The following is a 23,886-nucleotide window of genomic DNA, read 5'->3' as shown; positions in this document are numbered from 1 at the left end:
TATTTATCATTTTAGGGTGAAAAAACATTTATCTCAATACTTTGAGTGTTTTTTTAAAGGAATGGGTATTGTTTGTCAAAATCTTTTTTCTGCATCTATTGATATAATCATGTAATTTTTGTTATTAATATGGTCAATTATGTTTATAGTTTTCCCAGTACTGAACTATTTTTGTCATGGTCATAGCATATAATCTTTGCCATATGTTGCTACTGTTTCCTTGCTAATAATTTATTTATAAAATTTTGCATATATATTCATTAGAGATATTGATCTATAATTTCTTTCTCTGTTTTGACTTTCCTGAGTTTATATATCAAGTATATTTAAGTCAGAGAAGAAATTTGACAGAATCCCTTATCTTTCTATATTTTCAAGCAAATATTGGAATTACTTGTTCTTTGATTGATTGGATTGCTTTTAAATTCATCTGGCTCTGGATGATGGTTTTTCCCTTTTGTGGAGTTCATTTGTGGCTTGTTCAATTACTTTTTCCAAGATTGAGTCAAGTCCTTTATTTCTTACTCCAAATATTTCATATTTTTGCAAATATTTATCTATTTAGATATTTTTATTGACATATAATTATGTAAAATAGTTTCCAATGATTTCTTTTACTTTTTTTCTTCATTGGTTGTTACCTTTTTCCTTTTTTGGATACTGGTGATTTGCTTTTCTTTTTTAAAATAAAATTATTAATGGGCTATCTAATTTATTGTTTTTATTTATTAATTTAATGCTTTTGATTTTTTATTCTATTAATCTCTTCTTTAATTTTCTGGGTTTCTATTTTGGTGCTTAATTAGTGAATTTTGATTTGTTAGTTTTCTAGTAGGTTTTTTGTTTTTAGTTGTGTGATCAAATGACTTATTCACACTTTCACTTTTTTTAGGGAAGTAAAATTTCCCTGAAGGACTTCATTGATGTCTTACCAAACATTATGAGAAATGGTTATTGATAATCAATATCTTGGGGAACCCATAGATCTACCCTTTTTAGTGCTTTGTTCCCTAGCTCAAAGGCAGAGTCTCCTTGAGAGATTTCACTAAATCTCTCCATCTGGGCCAAGTCCTGGACAAGTTCACAAAAGGGGCCTTGGGTAGAGATAGATTCTTTTGTCTAGATAAGCTGAAGGACTTTGCTGATGAGATTTGGCCTACCTTAACCAGTTCTAGGTGGTTCATTTTTCATTGTGCCTCCCTCAGCTTGGGTAGAGGTCTCTACATTTTCCCTTGATGTTATTTTTATTTGAGTCACTATGCCCTGACTTCATTTTAATACAACTCACCTCCAAACCATGTCAACCAATTAGATTTTAATAATGTTAACCAATTACGTTTGATTGTTATATGATGGCCCTCTCACAGTGGAAAGGGTATAAGAACCAAGACCCAAACATGAGGAAGGGTTTTTTGGTCTGAGAGAGATGGCCAAAGACCTCATTTTATTAATAACCTGCTGGCCATATTAATAAAATGATTAAATTACCCAGATACTATGTCTCTAATATTTTAATCATCACAACATTTTGCTGTATTGTTTTATTGTTGTCATTATCTTTAATGAAATAATTGATTATTTCTAAGATTTGCTCTTTGACATATTCTTTTTTAGGACTAAATGATTTAGTCTCCAAGTATTTTTGAATTTTTATTCAGTTGTCCTTTATTGGCAATAATTTTTATTGCAGTGTGGTCTGTAAAAGATATCCTTAGCATCTTTGTTTTCTGCATTTGTTACGTCTTACTTTATTTGATGGTCAATTTTTGTAAAGGTACCTTCCACAGCTAAGAAATATATATATATATATATATGCATCTTTCTCTTCCCACTCAATAATCTCCACAGGATTATTATACTCAATTTCCCCTCTAAAATTCTATTCCATTCTATTCTAAAATTCAAACTTCTTTCCTATGCAATTTTTGGCTGGATTTTTCTAGTTCTGAAAAGGTCACATTGAGGTATACAGTATTATAATTTCTCTATTTGTTTCTGTAACTCATTTCACTTTTCCTTTAAGTCATTTTTTTTGTTTTTGCTTTTTTGTTTGTTTTTCTGTGGGGGCAGTGAGGGTTAATTGACTTGCCTAGGATCACACAGCTAGTATCAAGTGTCTGAGGCCAAATTTGAACTCAGGTCCTCCTCACTCCAGAGCCAGTGCTCTAATCCACTGCACCAGCTAGCTGCCCCCTCCTTGAAGTCTTTAGATGCTGTGCTACCCAGTGAATTTATATTTAATACTGATTTTAATTCATTATTTGTGGTACTCTTCAACAAAATATAGTTTCCCTGTTTATATCTTTAAATAAAATCCATTTTTGATATTGCTTGGTCTGAGATCAAGTAAAGTAAAACAGGGGTAGTGATCATGTTCTGAAATATAAGCATGAAACATAAATGCACTGGATGGCACAGCGTCTAAATTTGTGAATCTTTATATTTCAAGTGTGTTTCTTGTAAACAATATAGTGTTGAATTTTGCTTTCTAATCCATTCTGCTATGGTCTTCCATTGACATTCATAGTAAATATTGTTCATTGTGTCATGTTCTCTTATACTTTTCCTTCTATTTTTACCCTGTACCCTCTTTATAAAAAAGAGAAGGGCAGCTAGGTGGCACAGTGGATAGAGCACCGGCCCTGGATTCAGGAGGACCTGAGTTCAAATCCAACCTCAGACACTTAACACTTACTAGCTATGTGACCCTGGGCAAGTCACTTAAGCCCAATTGCCTCACACAAAAAAAAAAAGAAAAAAAAAAGAAAAAAAAAGAAAAAAAAAAGAAAATGAGTGTGCTCAGTTACTGGGCCCTAAATTTGATAAAATCTTCTGCACCCTTTGCCTTTCCCTCATCACATACCCAAACACATGTTCTCATCCTTTCTTATTTTCCCTTAAATCCCTGTTTGGGATCCACCCACTTACAGTTTGTTTTGCTTTAGTGCAATTCCTCTCTTAATCTACTTTTCTTATTATTCACCTCTCCCTTTACCCCCTTTCCTCCTTTTTCCCTTTGAGTGAATTATATTTCCATACCTAATTGTGTGTGTATGTGTGTGAATTCTTCCCTCCTTTGACTATTTTAGATGAGTCAGATTCAAGTGTCACCAATACTCACTACCCCTTCCTCCTTGTTTATATAATCTACTTTCACACTGATTATGTGAAATAATTTCCCCCACCCTTCCTTTCCCTTAAAAGAGACTTGTTTTTCTGAGTATGCTTTCCCATCTCTTTCTTGGTAAGAGGGAGTCAAACACATATACCTAGAATAGATTGTTGAATGCAGTCATAGAAAAGCTAAGCTGGAAGAACTCTCTGTAAAGTACCCAGGTAAGATGGACAATTTTTACAAATGATCCTTCCCTATTCTGTCCTTTTGGCAGGCTTGCAGGTTCCTATGAAGACCTGCAGATTGGACATGTTTCAGAAGCCTTTCTGGACTTCACAGGAGGTGTGACAGCTACAATTGAACTAGCAAAGGCACCTTCCAACCTCTGGGACATCCTCACCAGAGTCACTTCCAAGAGATCCCTCATTGGCTGTCAGACCCACTCAGGAGTGAGACTTGTACTTTGGATCTGTTCTGACACTACCCTACCTAGCAATGTCCCTGCTCACACTCTCTCTCTGGGTGCTCTCCAATTAATTCTCTTCTGCTCTAATGTCCTTGCCCTATGCCCCATTTCCATGGGAGAATAATAATAAGCTAGCATTTATATAGCAATTTAAGGTTTATAATGTATTTTACAAAGATGTTCTCACTTTATTCCCACAACAATGCTGGAAGTTAGGTGCTATTGAAGTAAAGTGACTTGCCCAGGGTCACACAGCTAGTAAGTACCCAACATTAGAATTGAACTTAGGTCTTCCTGACTCCAGATCCAGAGCTCTACCCATTGTTCCACCTAGCTGGCATATTCATGAAAACAGCTCCTATTCTAGCTTTCTTTTTAGTCTGCCCCCACTCTATCACTGTGGTGCAGATGATGGAGCAACAGCCCAGGAGCCAGGAGAACCTGAGTTCAAATCCTACCTCAGACACTTACTGGCTGTGTGATCCCAGGCAAGTCACTGAACCCTGTTTGCCTCAGTTTCTTCACCTGTACAATGAGCTGGAGAAGGAAGTAGCAAATGACTCCATTATCTCTGCCAAGAAAATCAAGCCGGTGTCTGAATAACTAAGAGCTCCCCTGCCCCCCCCATTCTCCATCTGCTGCCACGCTCTGGTTCCTGGATGAAAAGAGGCCAATCATCAACAGCTTCTTCCAGAAGCTATCTGTGAAACAGGAAGCAGGGCTGTCCACACGCACACACAGCTCCAAGCTAATTGGCTGATAGCTTTGATTGACATGACTACAGGCAATTCTATAGATGTAACTTCTGTGATGTAAAGTCACATGCTTTCTCCTCAAGGTGGAGCTCTGATTCTCACACTCCCCGCTGTGCTCTATGTGAAGCAACATTGTTTCCTTACATGAAGCAATAACATTACAGATGCTTATGACTAACAAATTAAAGGGAATGAAAAGAGAAAAAGAAATTGAGTGATGCATTGACAAAGGCTTAATGGGGGCACTCCCCTATTAGCAGGTGGATATTACAAACATAAAAACTAAAGTATCTGTAATGTTATCACTTCATTAAGGAAACAATGTTTCTTAATGAAGCACAGGGGGGAATTGAGAAAATAATGGGATTTGGCAGATATTCAAAGGCTCACCTGGAGATTAATCTAAACTGATTGAATTGAGAGTGATTGACTGCTGATTAGACTACTTCAAGTTAATTAGATTGTAACCACACCTGGCTGGCCCTTAAAGAGGTATTGTTCTCAGAAACTAAAGACTTTGAACTTAACTCAAGACCACCTTCAAGTCCAGTGAACCAATGGATTTGGATGACACCTATCAATCAACTTGAAGCAATGTGTAAGGAATGCCTTTACTCCAGACCTATAAAAAACTTTCACACTCAGTTTAAGGGAGTTCATGATTGAAGCGGGCTCATGGTGGAGGACTTAAGGAAGAACCAGACCAGGCTGGAACTCTAGGCTAGATAGACCTTTTCTTAACTTTCTGAAATCCATGTGTTTTCCTTTTTACTAATACCTAGTTATGTTTTAATAAATGCTTAATGCCCAAAGACTGTTGCTAATGCTTATAATTTAAGGCAACCACACATTTAGATTTTAGACATCATACTTCCTTCCTTCCTTCCTTCCTTCCTTCCTTCCTTCCTTCCTTCCTTCCTTCCTTCCTTCCTTCCTTCCTTCCTTCCTTCCTTCCTTCCTTCCTTCCTTCCTTCATATTTAAGTCATAGAGAGTTATGTGATGGGCTCAGGATCACATAGGCAAATATGTCATAAGAAGGTTTTGAATTTAGGTCTCCTTGATACTGAGGCAGGTTTCTATTCCCTATGCCATGTTTCTTCTCTCACACATATACAAGCACATACACATGTATGTAAATAGGCATGTGTATATATGCATATACATATGTATCATATACATGCATAAAATATATAGAGATATATTTATATCTGTATATATAAAATAAACATATCATAATTTGAGGGGGGGAGGAGGATATGAAAAGGCTTCAAAACTCTCAAGATTGAGTCTGGCTCTCAAGTCTTTGTGAGAATAAAATTCTTGAGCTGACATTGAAGACCTTTCACAATCTAGATCTGGTTATATGGATTTATGGAATCTTAAATTCTCCTCTTCTCTCACAACATTCAATCTCTGAGAATCCATTCAGGGTCTACAATGTGCCAACACTGGGGATATGAAGAAAAAGTTAAAATAGTTCCCGCCCTCAGGGAACTTCTATTCTAATGGGGAAAACAACATGTAAATAAATAGATATGTGCAAGACTATTCGGGGCAGTCCAACTTGTCAACTCATTCCCTGTACATGTCTTCCCGATAGCTGACTAATTTTTTTTTGTCCTTGCAGAAGGAGAGGATTCTGGATAATGGACTGGTGGATGGTCATGCCTATACTCTCACTGGAATGAGGAAGGTATAAAAATTCAGCCCCCAAATAAGTTTCCCCTGAATAGAAGCCCCTTTGCTGATTTAGGTGTATTCTCTCAAACAAGTATATAATGGACCAGGCAAGGCTCTGGTGGCGTCCATGACAGACCATTTCTTCCTCTCTGGCTACTTTCTTTTATTTGAATACAAGAAAGTCCTTCTGTTCTAGACAGAGAGCTCTGTGGGTGAGGAAGATACCCCTATTCTCAACATTTTCATGATGCTTTCTGGAGGTAATGACTGCTTAAAGAGCTACTTCTGACTATATCTGCTGGTCCAACACTTTCTTATCTCCTCCAGTCATGCATCAAGATGGAGTTTCACTGACAGCAGGCCAATTAACTTTACTAATCTGGGCATCCATCTCTTGAGGGTGAGCCTACCTTGCCATATTCCACTCTAATTCTTTTTCCTTATCTTGTTCCTGACCATGCCAAAAAAATCAGTATCTTCCTTTCAAGTTTATTATCATTAGTTATTGAATAGTTCCAGTCTCCTTCTTTTCCTAAAGTTCTGATGTTTTCTACCTTATCTCTACCATCTTAAACCCACCAATACTGAATCTCCTTCCCCCTAAGCTATTATTCATCAGTATTAGTCTCCCTTCTGTCTATCCCTTCTAGAACTTATCCTACTACAAGCTTTCCCCTTATTTTTCAATCCCATTGCATTTCTTTTCACAACTTTTTTTTGGGGGGGGGGGCAGGCAATGAGGGTTAAGTGATTTGCCCAGGGTCACACAGCTAGTAACTGTCAAGTGTCTGAAGTTGGAATTGAACTCAGGTCCTCCTGAATCCAGAGCCAGTGCTTTATCCACTGTACCACCTAGCTGCCCCCTTGCATTTCTTTTACATCAGTGATATACTACACCAACCATCTCTTCTCTTCAGCAGCCTTCAATTTTAGTAACTCTTTTCATCCAGAGACCCCATGTATATCCAAGCACCTAGAGCTCCCAGCTGACATAAAACTTTTCACTTACTGGACCATGGCCTGGTATATGAAGGTATGTATGTGTGTATACATGCATTCATACATATACCTACACCTACATACATATATACATGTGCATGCATGCATATATACATATGCCACACCACAATCCAGTAAATGAAAAGTTGTATGTGTATGTATACATATGTGTGTAGGTGTGTATACATATAAACACATATACCTACACACACTTATTTCCAACCAGATTAGAGAATTTTTGAGGTTATTGGCAAGAATGTGGGTATTACTAGCTTCGCTACTCTAGCAGTGAAACAATATGGTCATCTAGGTGGCATAGTGGATAGAGTGTGGTATCTGAAGTCAGGAAGATCTGAGTTCTAATCCTGATTTGTAGATTTGCTAGTTCTGTTACTAGGAAAGTCATTCAACATCTACCACAGATTTTTTTTTTTTGCATCTTTACAATGGGGATAATAACAGTATCTGTTTCCTGGGGTCTAGTGGAGATAAAATGAGATAGTATTTGCAAAGCATTTTTGATAACCTTAAAGTGATACATAAATGCTGGTTATTATTAGTATAGAAAGAATCATAAAGTCATAAATGATTGAAGTTGGAAAGGAAATGCTACAGAATTTGGAATCAGAAGTCATGGCTTTAGGCAAGTCCTGTGACCTCTATGAGCCTCCATTTCCTCATTTCAAAAATGAGGATGAAAATGATAATATTAGGTAGTATGTTATAATGGGAAAAAGGGGTAGATCTGGAGTTAGAGGACTTGGAATCAAATCCCAGCTCTGTCATTAACTACCTGTGTGACCTTGCACAAGTTTTCCTCTCTGGGCTGCAGTTTTCTCATCTATAAAATGAGGGGGCGGTCCAGTTGGACTAGATGTTTCCTTCTGGTTAAATCCATGATACTAGCACTCTACTTTCTCTCTACCTACTTCACAAAACTATTTGTACAAATTACATGCTATGTGAAAATGCTCTATAAACTTCCAAGTGCTACATAAATGTGATATTATTAACTCATCTTTTCCTTGTTTTGTGCAGGTGACTTGTCATAATGGACCTGAATATCTAGTAAGACTGAGAAACCCTTGGGGGAAGGTTGAATGGAAGGGAGACTGGAGTGACAGGTGAGCCTCATGCAATTACAGAAGAAGCAGAGGCTCAAGTTGTCATGGAGCAAAGAGGAAAATGGAGGATGCTCTCACTCACAGGCAGAAGTCAGAAAATGGCATCACCTACCTTACCATAAGCACAAAGCATCTAGACTCTGAGAAATGACCCCCTAGAAACTTAGTGAGCTAGAAAATGCTGAGCTGGAGGAACTTGGGCTAAGTTATATCCCTAAAATATAGCTCCTGCTGATGACGGCTGGCCCCTGAGGTTTGTTTCTGCATGAAGGAGAATGACAGAATCAGGTGGTCAGGGGCTCTCTTTATTGGATCATTTGCAAAGAGCCACATGATTTTACCTGTAAATATAGAGACACATGTATATATGTTTATATATGTACTATATGCACATACATATATGCATGCCTACACAGACATGTATACACATAGGCATGTATTGTATATATCCATGTGTAAATATGTATAGGCATATTATACAATGTAGGCATAAGCATATACATACATGCATATGCATGTGTATAAATGCAAATGTCTATATATGAATTGGGATAAGCATGTTCACATGCATATTTATTTATACAAGCACACATGTACATATACATGTGTATGGGTATAGGTGTACACATGTAGATATGTGTACATGTGTATATGCACAGTGTGTATTCATGTGTCCTTCCCAGTACAGTGAAAACTTATCACTTATTTCCTTTTCCCTGAGACAGGGATTTCTTAAGAGGATAACTGAAGGGAGAGGGGGAGCTTAACTCTCCTGTTCTAGAACATTTGGCCTTTTTATTCTCGATTCCAGAATCTCAGAATCTCAGAGTTGCACGGTATTTCAGAGGCCATCTGGCCCCACATTTATCTGAAAATCATCCCTTTTCTATTTCTAAGAAGTACAGAATTCTGATTAGAACTAACACCGATTTATTCTTAGAGGACTGGGGCTTACACCTCAGCTCTGTCACTCATCCATGACTTTGAGAAAGTCTCTATGACCCTTAGTTTCTTTTTCTATAAAATAAGGTGGTTAGACTAGATGACTTCAAAGGTCCCCATCAGTTCTAATATATGGTTATCTAGCCTTTCTGGGAAGACCCTCAGTAATTATTCATAAGCAGCTAGGTGGCATAGTGGCTAGAGCACTGGGGCTAGAGTCAGAAAGACCTGAGTTCAAATCCATACTCAGACACCTACTAGCAATGTGATCTTAGGCAAGTCACTTACCCTCCATCTGCCTTAGTTTGCTCATTTGTAAAATGAGGATAATAATAGCTCTTATCTGGGGACAGCTAGGTGGCACAGTGGATAAATCACTGGCCCTGAATTCAGGAGGACCTGAGTTCAAATCTGACCTCAGACACTTGACAGTTACTAGATGTGTGACCCTGGGAAAGTCAATTAACCCTCATTGCCCCACTAAATAAATAAACAAACAAACAAATAAATAAATAATAGCTCTTATCTCCCATGGTTGTTGTGGGGATAAATTGAGGGAATACATTCAAAGCACTGTGAAAATCTTAAAGCACTTATCTAAATGTTAGTTATTATTTTTCATATGGTGCTTTATCCCCATTCTATAAAAGAAAACATGAAAATTCATAAAGGGTAAGTAATTAACCTGGGGTCACATAGTTAAGTGGCTGATGCTAGATTTGAACTCAGGCCTTCCCAATTCCAAGTCTGGTACTCTATCCATCTACTACCTTTGGGCCTCCAGTGTATATGTATTGCATTGTAAAATGTCAATTTATCTCTATGAGAAAGAATTGGATCTGCATGGTAAAAAGGGAGAGAAGCCAGTTATTGCAGCAAAAAGGATTTGGAATAAGCAGAGATCTGTCTTGAATCCCACCTCCAACATTCAGTTTCTGTATAATTCTGGGAAAGTCATCAGCTCTCTGAGCCTCAGTTTCTTCATCTATAAAGCAGAGATAATCATACCTGTAGTATTTGCTTCCCAGGGTTGTTGTGAGGCTCAGATGAGAGAAAGCAGCAAGGCATTTGAAGTTAAGGTGATTCTTAATCAGCCATCTCCACAAGGATGCTCAGAGAGCTGAAGCTAGAAGTGACTTTAGAGATCCCATGGTCTAATGTCCTCATTTTACAGATGAGGAAACTGAGACTTTAAGAGATTATGCTCTCCAAGGTCACATAGGAAATATGACAGAACTGAGATTTGAACTTGGGTCCTGTGATTCCAAGTGCAGACCTCTTTCTGATACACCATACCACCTCAAGCACAGTGGAACATTTCCCAAAAGCTTTTTAATGAGCACATTACCCACAGCATTTCATTCTTTTTCCTTCCGCATTTTCCAACCCTGTAGGTCAAACAAATGGGACCTCTTGAGTCCAAAGGAGAAGATTCTGCTTCTTCGAGATGATGAAGATGGAGAGTTCTGGTAAGAAGACTGAGCATGGAGGATTCCATACAGCCCAGATCCTGGGCTTTCTCCCCTCACTGTTCCTGCCTTTTTTTTTTTCCTTTATGTTATCTAATGAACTAACCTCCTATTACTCAACATACTCTTATTTCCTTAATGGAACTCTGCCTTCTTCTCTGAGCAGTTCTAAGGGGTGGCTAGAGCTCTGAAATCACATGTTAAAATTTAGAGATCCCTAACAGGGCTTACATTCCTTTAGCATCTCCTGACACTAAACTTAGGGCTTAAGGAACAAGAATCATTCGTTAAGATAGGAAGCTACTGGGAGCTATTCTTCCTCCTCCCTTTCCAACCACCCCATTGCCACACCTTAGGTAAGTTACCTGTTATTTGTCCATTCCTTGCTTTAGAGTGGTAGCCTTGTATCCTGAGGTCTGTGACCATGTTGGGCTGGTGTCCCAGTTTCTTTGTCTTAGCAACCTCCTACTCTACAACTGAATTTGCTTTTTAAAAGTTGTTTGAAAGGGGCTTTTCAAGGCCTTTTGTCAAGTTGGTGGAGAGAGGGGTGGGAGCAATGCTACTTACAGCTTTGGTTCTAAGGGAGGGAGCAAGGAAAGAAGTGAGAATGAGCACCCCACCTTTGCCAATAGCTGATCTGTGAGGTCCTATACATGTCCTTATATGCATTTATGCACACACATGTGCATGCACACACATGTATACATATACTTATTAATATATACATGTGAAAGTTGTACTGCCTTCCTGCTCTGTGTGGGGACCAATTTTTAATTGGGGAGTGTTAGCTAAGTGGCTCGCCGCAATATTGGGGCAAAGAAGGAGACTGGCAGCCTCCTTCAAAACAGAACAGGATTTATTTTAACAAGAATGAACTTAAAAAAAAACAAACCACAAATAGGATCAGTAGGATCAAGGGAAAAGAAATAAAATGGGGAAAGGGAAATTATACAACCTGAAAAAATATCACTGCCCAGGAATCAGCTGAGAATAAGCAGCAGAACTCCTGTCACCTTCCAGTGTACAGCTAGAATGCCTAATTCTCCTCCCCCAATCCCAGAAAAGAACCCACACAGCCCCAGCCAATGGGATGGCCACTCTGACAGTCACATGACTTCCCTCACTGGGCTTCCGATCATAATTTTGCCAGGCCCATGTAGGTGTCGGGGAGTGATGGTGATGTGAGGTGCCAGCTCCATGGCAATGGCTACAACCAGTGGGTGGAGCACCATGTGGTTTGTGGAGCCCCAGGCCAGTGCACGCCAAACCTCAAATAACAATTCTTTACATCTGCCTGTACCGGGTCCACACTGAGTCCACATGCCCTTTTATTTCCAGACAGCAGTATGTATAGTTAATCTTAACTGATACTGATAAGTAGGTGCCTTGTGGTAGGAACTGCTCTTATTTCCCATTTTCACTATGCATTGTCACAAGAAATCAGCCAAGAAGTATAGTATGAGGCAAGCACTGGTCTAAGCCCTGGGGATACAAAGAAAGGCAAAAACATGGTTCCTGCCCAGCCGAAACTCACATCATTCTAATATGGAAGACAATGTTGTAGATAATTATGTACATACAAAGAGAAAGGACCTACTATGTGCCAGGCACTGTTGAGGCTAGCTTTGAACTCAAGACCTCCTGACACCAGGCCCAGTGCTCTAGCCATACCTACCTCTACATAGAAAATATATAAAGTATGCATAGATGAAAGACAATCTGAGAGGGGAGGCACTAGCAGGCAGGGCGACCTGGAAAGGCATCCTCCAAGAGGTGAGACTTAGTCTAAGTCTTTAATCCGGGGAAGCTAAAAAGCAGAGGTTAGGAGCAGGAATATTCCCAGCATGGGGGACAGCCAGTGCAGAAACATGAAGATGAGACATGGGGTGCCATGGGTAAATAACAACATCATTCTAACTCAGATCCTCATCACTTTATTGCACCTATTGCAATAGCCTTTTGGTTGGTCTCCCTGCCTCAAGTCTCCCCCAACTCCAATAGCTGCTAAAATGATATTCCTAAGCACAGGTCCTCCTGACTCCAGGACTGGTGCTCTATCCACTGCACCACCTAGCTGCCCCTCAAATTCTTTTTTTTATAAAATGTGGATAATAGCACCAAGTTCCCAGAGTTTTTGTGAGGATCAAATGAGTTAAGACATGTAAAACACTTTGAAAACCTTGCAGCATTATATAAATGCAAGCTATTACTGCTTATTATCATTGTTTTTTCCTGTAATCTTTTCATATGTAGAAAGTTTGTCTCTGCCAATCCAAGGGAACTTCTTGGAAAACAAATTATACATTTCTTTGTATTCCCTATTGCATTTAGCCTGGGGTCTAGTACAGAGTCGATACTCCATAAATATTCTTTGGTTGATGGATTACAAAATCTTTATCTTCTTTCAAGGTCGCCCTACAAGGGAAGAACAGTTATGTTGCTAGGAGCAATCCACATATATTAAGTAGCTAATTTAACTCAAAGGGCCCTGATTCTTAGTGTAATATACCAATGATGAAATCTCACTCTAGATTCACTTTAGATCTTCCCTTGTGAGCCCCAAAGACTTCTTTGGATGGAAAGGTTCCGTGAATGTCACAGTTTGGAAAAAATAATGGCTTGTGCTTATGTGTATGGCAGTTAGAGGGGCTGGCCTCAGAGTCAGGAAGGCCTCACTCACATCCGGCATCTGATATATACATGTACTCTCCATGTGAGTCTGGATAAGCCACTTAATCCCTTAGTACCCCAGCCAGCTATTTAAGACTCAGAAGTATAGAACAATTGGCCATCTTCATTGGTAGAAGGATTTCCTTACTGGGAGTTCCCTACAAAAAAAGATGAGTAGGTAGCTCAATGAATAGAGCTCTGGGCCTGAACTCAGCAAGACCTGAGTTGAAATACAACCTCAGACACTTACAGACCTCGTGACCTTGGGCAAATCAATTAACTTCTTTGTGCCTTAGTTTCCCCATCTGTAAAATGGAGATAATGATAGTACCTACTTCCCAGGGTTGTTGTAAAGATTAAATAAGACAATATTTGAAAAGCATCTTGCAAACCTGAAATGGTGCAAGAATCTTAGAAATGTATTGTTGGTCAGCATCATCAAATGAACCCTTGAATCAACTTTCTAAGACAAATTCAATTGAATAGGATAGAGAGAAGATACTAGACATCATTTCCCATAAGAAGGGACCCTATGACACTGCAAGACTATCGTAATTTCCTATTTCAACAAATGATTCTTATTACACTCAGTTGTTCCTACCTTAGTGCCTTCTAAAATGTAGTGCTTTGAGGGGTAGCTAGATGGCGCAGTGGATAGAGCACCAGCCCTGGAGTCAGGAGTACCTGAGTTCAAATCCAGCCTCAGACACTTAATACTTACTAGCTGTGTGACCCTGGGCAAGTCATTTAACCCCAATTGCCTCACTAAAAAAAAAAAAAAATGTAGTGCTTTGAGACAGCACCCTCATTGCCCCACCCTAGGTACATTTATGCTCTATCACACTGGGGGTCATGTTGTACAAATATTATCTGCATTTTTCACAAGAAGAAACTGAAAAGCTCTATAACTTGCCTATGTAAGTAGTGAATAGCAGACATGAATCTGCCATTTTTTGACTCTACATCTGTTGACTACAGGCCCAGTAGTCATTCCACTATGTCACATGTCAGGTTCTATAGTTTAAACTGCAGTTTACCTTTCCCCAATATTCCCCAATGTCTTACCTCATCACAGTTTGGGCTTTGTGTCTATTTTCTCAGGATGTCCATCCAGGACTTTAAATTCCATTTTACATCTCTGGTCATCTGTCAGCTAACACCAGACCTGATGACTCAGGAAGTAGGAAAGAAGTGGATGTATTCTCTGACTGCAGGGAGATGGGTGAAGGGCAGCACAGCTGGTGGCAGGCTAAGGCATCACAGAGGTAAGTCATTCCAAAGCGTAGGTTAGAACTTTGCACAAGATCAGTGTGGAGAGCTCCAATAGTACTGAGCAAGGGGGAAAGGTCAGCAGCCTGAAGCAGGAATCTCAACTAATGTGCTTTCTCCTTGGGATGTGTAATTCATACAACTGTACATAACCAATGGGCTCCCAGAATCAAGTGTCCCATTTTATGAGTATTCTTCCAAACATTCAAAATCTTTGAGATGAATGATCATGGACAGATCATATCTTCTGCCCCATGGTTTAGAGGAGAATCCAGCACTGACATTCAATGGAGAGGGAGAGAGCACTTAGTAGTTACCAACTTAAGAAATTCAGGAAGGCCCTTAATCTGTCCTGCCTCCCCCCCACTCCAATTTCCCTACTCAATGGCCAAAGCCTAAAATTTGCCTTCATCTCTTTAGCTTAAGATTTTGACTAGTTCAAATGGAGAAGAGAGGGAAAGAGAAAGCAAAGAGCTGGAGCCACCATAGATTCGCTTGGCTTTCAAAAAGGCCACAGGTGACTCCAACAAGGCAGAGTCCAATTTAGATCCATCTTAGGGATCAAATCAAGGAAGATTGTTTTTGGTAAAAATGTATCATAATAGCAGGGATACAGAGCCAACAGGAAGATCAGTTATATCTTCATAAATGTTCAGTTCTGAGGAACACATCTTAGGAAAGATACTGAAAAGTTCAGCTGTGCATAGAGCAGCATGACCAAGAGGGCAAAGGAACTAGAGACCATATTCTAGGAGGATTGGCTGAAGAAATTTGGGATTTGTAGACCAGCAGGGTTCCTAACCTGGGATGCATGAATTAAAACATCTGATAACTGTATCTCAGTATAATTGATTTTCTTTGTAATACTCTATTTTATACACTTAAAAACTATACTATGAGGGGGCAGCTAGGTGGTGCAGTAGATAAAGCACTGGCTCTGGATTCAAGAGTACCTGAGTTCAAATCCAGCCTCAGACACTTGACACTTACTAGCTGTGTGACCCTGGGCAAGTCACTTAACCCTTACTGCCCTGCCAAAACAAACAAACGAACAAACAAAAAAACAAAACAAAACAGAACACTCTTAGGGGCAGCTAGGTGGCGCAGTGGATAGAGCACCGGCCCTGGAGTCAGGAGTACCTGAGTTCAAATCCAGCCTCAGACACTTAACACTTACTGGCTGTGTGACCCTGGCAAGTCATTTAACCCCAATTGCCTCACTAAAAAAAAAAAAAAAAAAAAGAACACTCTTGATAAAAAACTATACTATGAGAAGGGGAACATAGGTTTCACTAGACTGCCAGAAGGCACACAACACATATGTAAGTATATATGGCATATAAAGACAATAAATGCAAATGAATATGAGGCCATTAAATTGAATTAGAACTTGAGGAAATCAGGAAAAGCCCAATGTAGGAGCTTACATTCTCATTGGAGAAACTATACACCGTGGGACTTGACGGTCAGGGAAGAAAGCTTTAGTTTGCAAATTTTCAGGGATGGTGTATGGGACCTTAGGGGAGTAGATTGACACAATTAGGAAGGAACTAAGGGCTCAGAACTGGAGATCCAGTAAGGAGGAAGAAAGGAGAAAAGGGTAGACTAAAAGATGATAAAAGGGTAGGTAAAGAGGCTATGGAGGATATGGAGAGGAAGAAGTGAAGTGCATTGTGGATACAGCTTTTCCAAAGTACCTTTCTGTGTGAGGCAGTCACTGATTAGGAGAGTGAAGCCCCACAGCATTTTTATTAGTCTAAGTTGGACTAGATGTCCTCTGAGGTTCCTTCAAATGTGAAGATTCCCATGGTCTAGGATTCTAGAGAAATCCAAGATATTTTCTTTATTGTTAAATCTCTGATGGGACTACCCCCTTCTTCCCCAGACATGTTTTGGATGAACCCGCAATTTCAACTTACTGTCCTAAGTGCTGATGAAAGCAAGAAGTATTCAAAACCTTGCGGTGTCTTGATTTCCCTTATGCAAAAATCTAAGAACCATCACCGGAACCAAATGCTTCACCTCCCCATTGGCACCTTTCTTTTCAGGGTAGGTGTAACCATTCAGATTAAGCAAACTGAGTTATACTCAGTGTGGGATCAGAAATACATTGTTTTCATCATCCCAAAGGGTTTTTAATTCTCTTCTGGAATAGTGACCAAACAAACATGCGTATGGTTTGTTTATTATCCATCTCCTCTTTTCTTATCCCTCTTCTCTCTCTTTTCCATCAACATTCCACTTTTGGATAGCACTAATTATAAGAAAACCTTTAAAAATATTAAGTCACAATTTGCTTCTCCATCTTTTTTGCTATTATTTTCTATTATTGCTCCTAGTTTGCCTCCATTTGGAATCAAGTAGAAAAGGGCTAATCCCTCTTCCATGTGGCACCCTAAAATTTTGCCTCCTTATGAAAGTATTTCATATATATTTATATTTATGGAATCATAGAATTGAAAGGGATTTCAGTTACCATTTACCCCAACCCATATACAAAAGGAACTTCTGATATGGCAAACCCAACAAATGAATGATCAGTTGCTCCTTTGAGCTGTTTAAGCAGAGGGTGGGTGACCACTGTATTGGGTAATTTACAGTGGGAATTCTTTGGGAGCCATAGTTCAAATTAGATGGCTGCAGAGGTCCCTATAACCAGCAAATTTTGTGACCAAGTTTATGGCATAGTCCCCTGAAGAAGTGAAATAAAGAGCAAATTGAATCTTCTCCAATCCTAATCTGTTTTATAATTTCAGGTCTATTTATTTATCCTTCATCCCCAGCCCCATTTAGACCTAGTTTCATTTGTGTCTCCCATTTTGATGGGCTCTTCTTTAGCGGTGGTTTTGGACTGGTCATTTTCTTAAGGCTAGGCATAGAATCAGGACATGTTAGTGCTGCAAGGAATGTCAGAGAGCATGTATTCCAATCCCACAACTTTAGAATTCTATCAACTTGGCCTTTGGGTTTGTATTTTTGGGCTTGTAGAAAAACTGAATTCCTTGACTAACCAATTCTCTCTCTTCTTGTCCTCCAGGTGAATGAGGTGAGTCTCTGACTTGGAAATCAGTCATTCCTAAGTGCTGTATCTATGACATGTCACCAGCTGTGAAGCCACTTAGCTCTGGTTTAACTCTAGCATACTTGTATAAGGAGGTTTCCAAATGATGTTATCTGCCATGGGTTTGTGCAACTAAAAGAATCCATATTATTCTTTTAAAAATTGATTTTAAACATTCTTTTCCTTTTTTAATTTTGAGTTCCAAAATCTTTTCCTCCTTCTCACTCTCTCTGTTACCCACAGAGAAAGTAAGCAATGAGATATCAATTATACATGTGAAATCACACAAAACATATTTCTGTATTATGCATATTTTAAAAAGCAAGATAAAGAAAGTGAGAAAATTATACTTCAGTTTGCACTGAGTTCATTAGCTTTCTCTTTGAAGGTGAATAGCGATTTTTCATCATGAGTGCTTTGTAATTGTCTTGGATCAGAGCTAATTATGGGGGTCTTGGTAATTGAAAGGTGATGTGATCTTAGTGTGATGTTTAAATCTAACTGTGATGTCTAAAAAATCTAATATTTGGTCACCTTAAATTAAAAGCTTTAACACCAGTCTTTGGATATTAAGCATTTATTAAAGCATACTAGATGTTAGAAAAAAGAGAACATATGGAGTTCTAGCATCTAGTTCTAACATCTAGCCTAGAGTTCCAGCCTGGTCTGGTTCTTCCTCAAGTCCCCCACCATGAGCCTGCTTCAACCATGAACTCTTTCTTCAAGCTGAGTGTGGAAGCTTTTTATAAGTCTGGAGCAGAGGTAGCCTTTATACACTGCTTCAAGCTGATTGGTAGGTGTCATCCAAATCCATTGGTTCTCTGGACTTGAAGGTAGTCTGGAGTTGAGTTCAAAGTCCTTAGGTTCTGAGAACAATACCTCCTTAAGGGCCAGCCAGGTGTGGTTATAATCTAATTAACTTGAAGTAGGCTAATCAGCAAAGCCAATCACTCTCACTTAATTCAATCAGTTTAGATTAATCTCCAGGTAAGCCTTTGAGTATCTGCCAAATCCCATTATTTTCTCACACTAGGAAAGGTCTGGTCATTGTTCTTCTGGTCTGTGCTATGGTCTTTATCCAGGAAGGGCCCCTGGTCTCCTGCAGCCATAAGCACTAGTGCTCTCAGGGTCACTACTCTCTCATGCCTGACTCCCAGCACTCTTCTCTGCCCTGGAACTGTGATCCAGAACTGCATATGGACACTACAGCTCCACCTATACCCAGTGCCAGCAAATGGTCCCCTGTCATCTCTTTCTGACAAGTTGTCTGGCTCCTTCCCATCTCTGGGCTGAGAGCTCCTGAAGCTGCTGTTTCTGCCACTGCATATGTAGGCTTCTGGACAGGTTTCCACCCCAGTCTCACAAGCTTCTCCTGCCAACCTCTTAAGTTTTCTTAGACTGGGAAAATGTCTTACCCTCACCTTTTTTGGCTCGGCTATTCCAAAATTTGATTTGAGGCATTATTTTAAAGTTGTTTGGAGGGGAATATTGAGAGAGTTCCTCTGGGTTGTCTCTAATCTATCTTCAAACTATATTCTTCCTAACAAATTACCTATCAGCAGCTGCTGCCAATATTCCTTGGGAGAGGGTCACTAGCCTCTTTCCTACTTTGAGCTGCCTATAAGCAGAACATAAAAATAAGGATAAGCTTGGCCTTGGGACTGATTTTAGGATTGTACTCATTGTACTGACGTGGGTAGGTTATGTGTCTTTGAAGTAGAGAGAGTAAGAGAGGCAGATGAGATCTTCTAATTCCAGAACAATGAAGTTCTAGGGAGTAGAGTTATCTGGGATGTTCTCCTAAGCCATCTGTATTCCAATGGAACATCTGATGCATTGAGCTATACTATAAACTAGTGAGGATCTGAAACCCAGGCTATAACAAAAGCTAGGTTGCAATAACTCAGAGTCACAAGGTCAGAGGTCATAAAATTATGGGAGCCAAGAGGTCAAAGAACTATGATCTCAGTGAGGAACTTTCCTCCCAGAAATCCTTTTAACTCCTCAATGTGAAATCTGAGCCCAACTTAGGTCAGAGCCAGTAGCTACAAGATCCATTTCAGAATTTATTGAACACTTAGATGAATAACAAGATATAGTATTGAAGACTGTCACAACATAGGGAGAAAGATAAATCAAAGTATTGACTGCATTATAAAACCCATAAAACCTGGGCATGTGATATATGGGCATGTCAAGAAGCCATGGAGCATACCTCCTTAAGGGAGAGATGGATTATGGCATAATCAGGACAGACGAGAGAGACAGAGGCAGACAGGGGCAGGGGGGAGAGAAAGAGAGTGAGAGAGAATTTTTATGTTGTAGCTAAAATAGTAATAGTAAATTAGCAAGAATAAATTAAGAAGGTATTTGGCCTCTTAGCTAAAGAATGGCAGGATTAACCCTCTGGGTACATTTACAGATAAAACACAAACCAGGACTGAATAATACTGTTGCTGCTTCTTCTTCTTCTTCTTCTTCTTCTTCTTCTTCTTCTTCTTCTTCTTCTTCTTCTTCTTCTTCTTCTTCTCTCTCCACACACCTGTCTATATGTACATATATAAATTATATAAAATATATATTTTATAAACATACATTATATATTTCATATATATAATATATAAAGTTTACAGATCACTTTCCTCATAATAATTCATGGGATAGATAAAGCAAATATCATTTCCTCTAATTTACAGATGTGAAAACCCAAGGCTGAGAAAGGTGAAATGACTTGCTCAGAATCACATACCTAGTAATTATTGGAACTAGGACACAAAGCCAAGTCCAGTGAACTATACCACTCTGTCTGCTATAGTTTGTGCTTCTTTAGTTTGGACTAAATTAGGACTAAGTGTTTGAGTAATAGAACTATTTTGCATCAATTTTTAGATATTTTCAGAATCATCTTTCTGTAGAAGCACAAATAATGCTTCAAAGACCTCATATTGATTACCTCAGAAATTCTACCATTTTATAGAGTACCAATTTAGGGAATTAAGTTACTGTCATCATGGAGCAAAACACTAGAAAAAGCAAAAATATTAGCCAATTCTCTTGCTTCAATCAACTAGTCTTTCTATCTATCAATAGAGTATTTGCAGTATCACACTCATTTCACTAGATCAATAATTCTGAAAACATGCCAAGGCACTCTTAGGTGTTGTTCCACATTTCAGACATCTGAAGCTCCTATTCTTCATCACATCTCCCTTACTAGAAAGGACCAGCTTTGTCTTCCTCTACCTTGTCCCAACCTTGAAATAACTTGCTTATTCCCCAGTCCCTGAGATCTCTATTCTGAAAACCTATCAGCATTTGAGGGAAATAAAATAGCAAAATAACTTATACTTGCCTAGATAATCTCTCTCTCTCTCTGTTTATGTCTCCCTCTGTCTCTGTTTCTCTCTGTCTTTCTGTCTCTCTGTGTTTTTCTCTGTCTGTCCATCTATCTCTGTGTCTCTGTCTGTCTCTGGCTCTGTTTCTCTCTGTGTCTCTAGCTCTTTCTAGAGTCTTAGCACCTAGAAAGAAATATCTGGACAGGGAAAAGCTTTTTGAAGTCCTTCCAGGCTCCCTTTATGACTCTATCATTGTCTTAGGCTCAGTGGTAGTCAGAATCTAAAGGCATAATAAACCTTCCAAATATCTACTTCCATTAACCTTTCTCTTCCCTTTCCCTTGAAAAAAAGACTGGCCTAGCCCTGCAACCATACAATTGGTTTAATCTGAGATACTGATCTAATTGCTATAACAGTGTATGTTATGACACATTTTTTAAGTAGACCCATAGTTTCATTAGTATAGGAACTCTTGTTGAGGAACTCCCTAGAGAAATGCAGACTAGCAATTTACAATTTATAGTCTTTGAAAGTTGTCTGGAGACAGAGAAAAAGCCTCCAGCTTAAATGACTTTCCCAGGACTACCTAGCTAGGATTTGTCAGGGGAAAACCTTGACTTTGGGTCTTTCTGCCTCTGAGGCCAGAAGTTGCTGATCTCTATAAGCAGAGGGAATTCAGGTCAAAATCCATAACATCAAAACATGTGTCATGGAATAATGATAATAGCTAGTATTTATATAGTGCTTTGTTGTTTCCAAATCACCTTGACATATATCATTTTATTTGATCCTCAGAATAGCCCTGTGAAGTCATTGATATTATTATTCTCATTTTGCAGATGAGGAAAGTGAGACAAGAGAATTTAAATGACTTGTCCAGGGCCCCACAGCTATTAAGTGTCTGAGCAGGATTCAAACTCAGGTCTTCCTGACTCCAAGGGCAGCATTCTACATATTGTACCACCTAACTGCCTCCTTATATACTACACTATAACCTGCTGGGTTTTTTCTTAATCACACTGATATTATGGAAAAGAGTAAAGCTTTGTTGTTAGAGTCCATATCAAACTTTTCTGTATTGTTATAGTGAAGGGGGCAGGAGGAACATAAATTATATCATGTCCCACCTTTTGATAATGAACCATTTTAATCATTATCTTCCCCTTCCTCCTCCACCTCCTCCTCCTCCTAAGTCATTAGCTTACATTTGTGGATCAAGGCAAAATTTACAAAGTCATTTCACATACATTATCTCATTTCATCCTCACAACAAGCCATTTGTGAATTAGTGAGGGTAGGTATATTTATTTCCATTTTTTAAAATGTGGAGAATAAGGTTCAAAAAGGCAGGCAGTCAGCAATTTGCTCAAAGTCCCACAGCTAGTAGTATTTAGACTAGAAGTCAGATCTCCTGACTCAAGGTCCAATGTCCTTTAACCCCTCTACCCTGCTTCTCATCCCATTGCCTTTCCTGACAGCTAACATTTCATTTTTATTCTAAAAAGAAAGCCTCTTGAAGGGGTTCCACTGCCCAACATTTGAGCCATTGCTACTGTTTGTAATTTCCCATCCCAGTGTCACTGGGGAAATGGTTGGTGTAGAGGTCCTTAGGCATTCCTCTTTAAAGAATTACACCCACAAATCCAATTAGAATAAAATAATCTTTTATTTAAGTGCTAGAGAAAGGAAACCTTCAGAGGGATCTCAAGGGGACATAGTTCCAGAGACTTGGTTCTCTGAGATACCTATCTCCTCGAGCAGGAGAAAGGCCATAGATGGTAGATGGGGGTGATCACCTGAGAATGGAATGTCCTTTATTGGGGGAGGGGTTGGGAGAAGTCAGGTGAGGGGTGGTTGTTGGAGCTATCTTTGATGGTTATCTCTGTCCCTTGGGTGCTACTCAGGCAGCAGCCATGCCTAATAGGATTATAAATCCGAGGGGTGGGGGAGACTGGAATTAAGAGTAGTAGTCCTGGAGTTAACTCAGTCCTGAGTGGTTGCCATTTATCTCCCTTGCTTCTTTACCTGTGTTTGTCCTTTGGTTTAGCTTCTCAAGGAGAGTTTCCCCAGACCAGTGTCCTTTAGTTTAGATGGCCAGTTCCCTAACCCCATAACTCCAGGGAGAAGAGCCAAATATACTGTCCAAAAACTCAGTGTACCTTTCTTCCACCATGCCCAGAAGGGCACTGTGCACATTCCTCTCTTTAAACAAATTTAAGCATAAGATGTGGTGGGAAATGTCTTTTTTTGTTTGTTTAAAAAGCACTTCATAAATTTGCCAGTAATATACATATACATACACACACACACAAATGTATATATGTATATATATACATTTAAAAAATGTCATTCTCCTTTACTGTTGATGAGTAATAGGGATATATTTGCATACTGTTTTGTAGATCATTTTATTTTTTGATGTAATGTCTAGATTGATCAATAAGTATTTATTGGGCAGCTAAATAGAAAACACCAAAAATTCTCATGTGTTCTTTTCATCCCATTATCACCCTTTATTCTCTGGCCACTGTTGTAGTGGGTTCTGCTGGCCTAGCTACCAGCTAAAATGATATAGTGGATGGTATCTTGACTTAGGTCATAATATAACTGGGTTCTAGCCCTATTACATGCTCATTATATGTAACTTTGGACAAGTCAGCTCCACTTCCTTTCCTCTGCTTCCTCATTTATAATATTAATAATATTAATAATAATAATAATAATAGCTAGTATTTATTTTGAGCTTAAAGGTTTACAAAAGAGTTTACAAATATCATCTCATTTTATCCCCACAACCCCCTGAGGCAGGTGCTATTAGTATCCCCATTTTACATAGGAGGAAACTGAAGCAGACAGAAGTTCAATGACTTGCCCAGAGTCATACAGCTAGTAAGTATCTGAGGGCAGATTTGAACTCAGGTCTTACTGATTCTAACTCTAGTGCTTTATCCATAGCACCCTCTGGCTGACTGGAGAGTTTGACCTAGATGACTTCTGAGG

General features: G+C 39.1%; 1 protein-coding gene across 1 annotated transcript in view; it reads left to right on the top strand.

Moving 5' to 3' along the window:
* The window catches only part of CAPN14 (calpain 14), a 115,385-nt gene that overhangs the window by 6,532 nt on the left and 84,967 nt on the right, over positions 1–23,886 (top strand). Inside the window, exons 5-10 of the mRNA XM_043980999.1 lie at positions 3,390–3,564; positions 5,968–6,030; positions 8,055–8,140; positions 10,477–10,551; positions 14,323–14,486; positions 16,376–16,545. Of these exons, the coding sequence (XP_043836934.1) occupies positions 3,390–3,564; positions 5,968–6,030; positions 8,055–8,140; positions 10,477–10,551; positions 14,323–14,486; positions 16,376–16,545 (733 nt within the window). The remainder of the gene's footprint in view (positions 1–3,389; positions 3,565–5,967; positions 6,031–8,054; positions 8,141–10,476; positions 10,552–14,322; positions 14,487–16,375; positions 16,546–23,886) is intronic.

The sequence above is a fragment of the Dromiciops gliroides genome, chromosome 2 (genome assembly GCF_019393635.1).
Source record: "Dromiciops gliroides isolate mDroGli1 chromosome 2, mDroGli1.pri, whole genome shotgun sequence".
Taxonomy (NCBI): domain Eukaryota; kingdom Metazoa; phylum Chordata; class Mammalia; order Microbiotheria; family Microbiotheriidae; genus Dromiciops; species Dromiciops gliroides.
The sequence above is the reverse complement of the archived record's forward strand: the minus strand, read 5'-3'. Positions and strand labels throughout refer to the sequence as shown.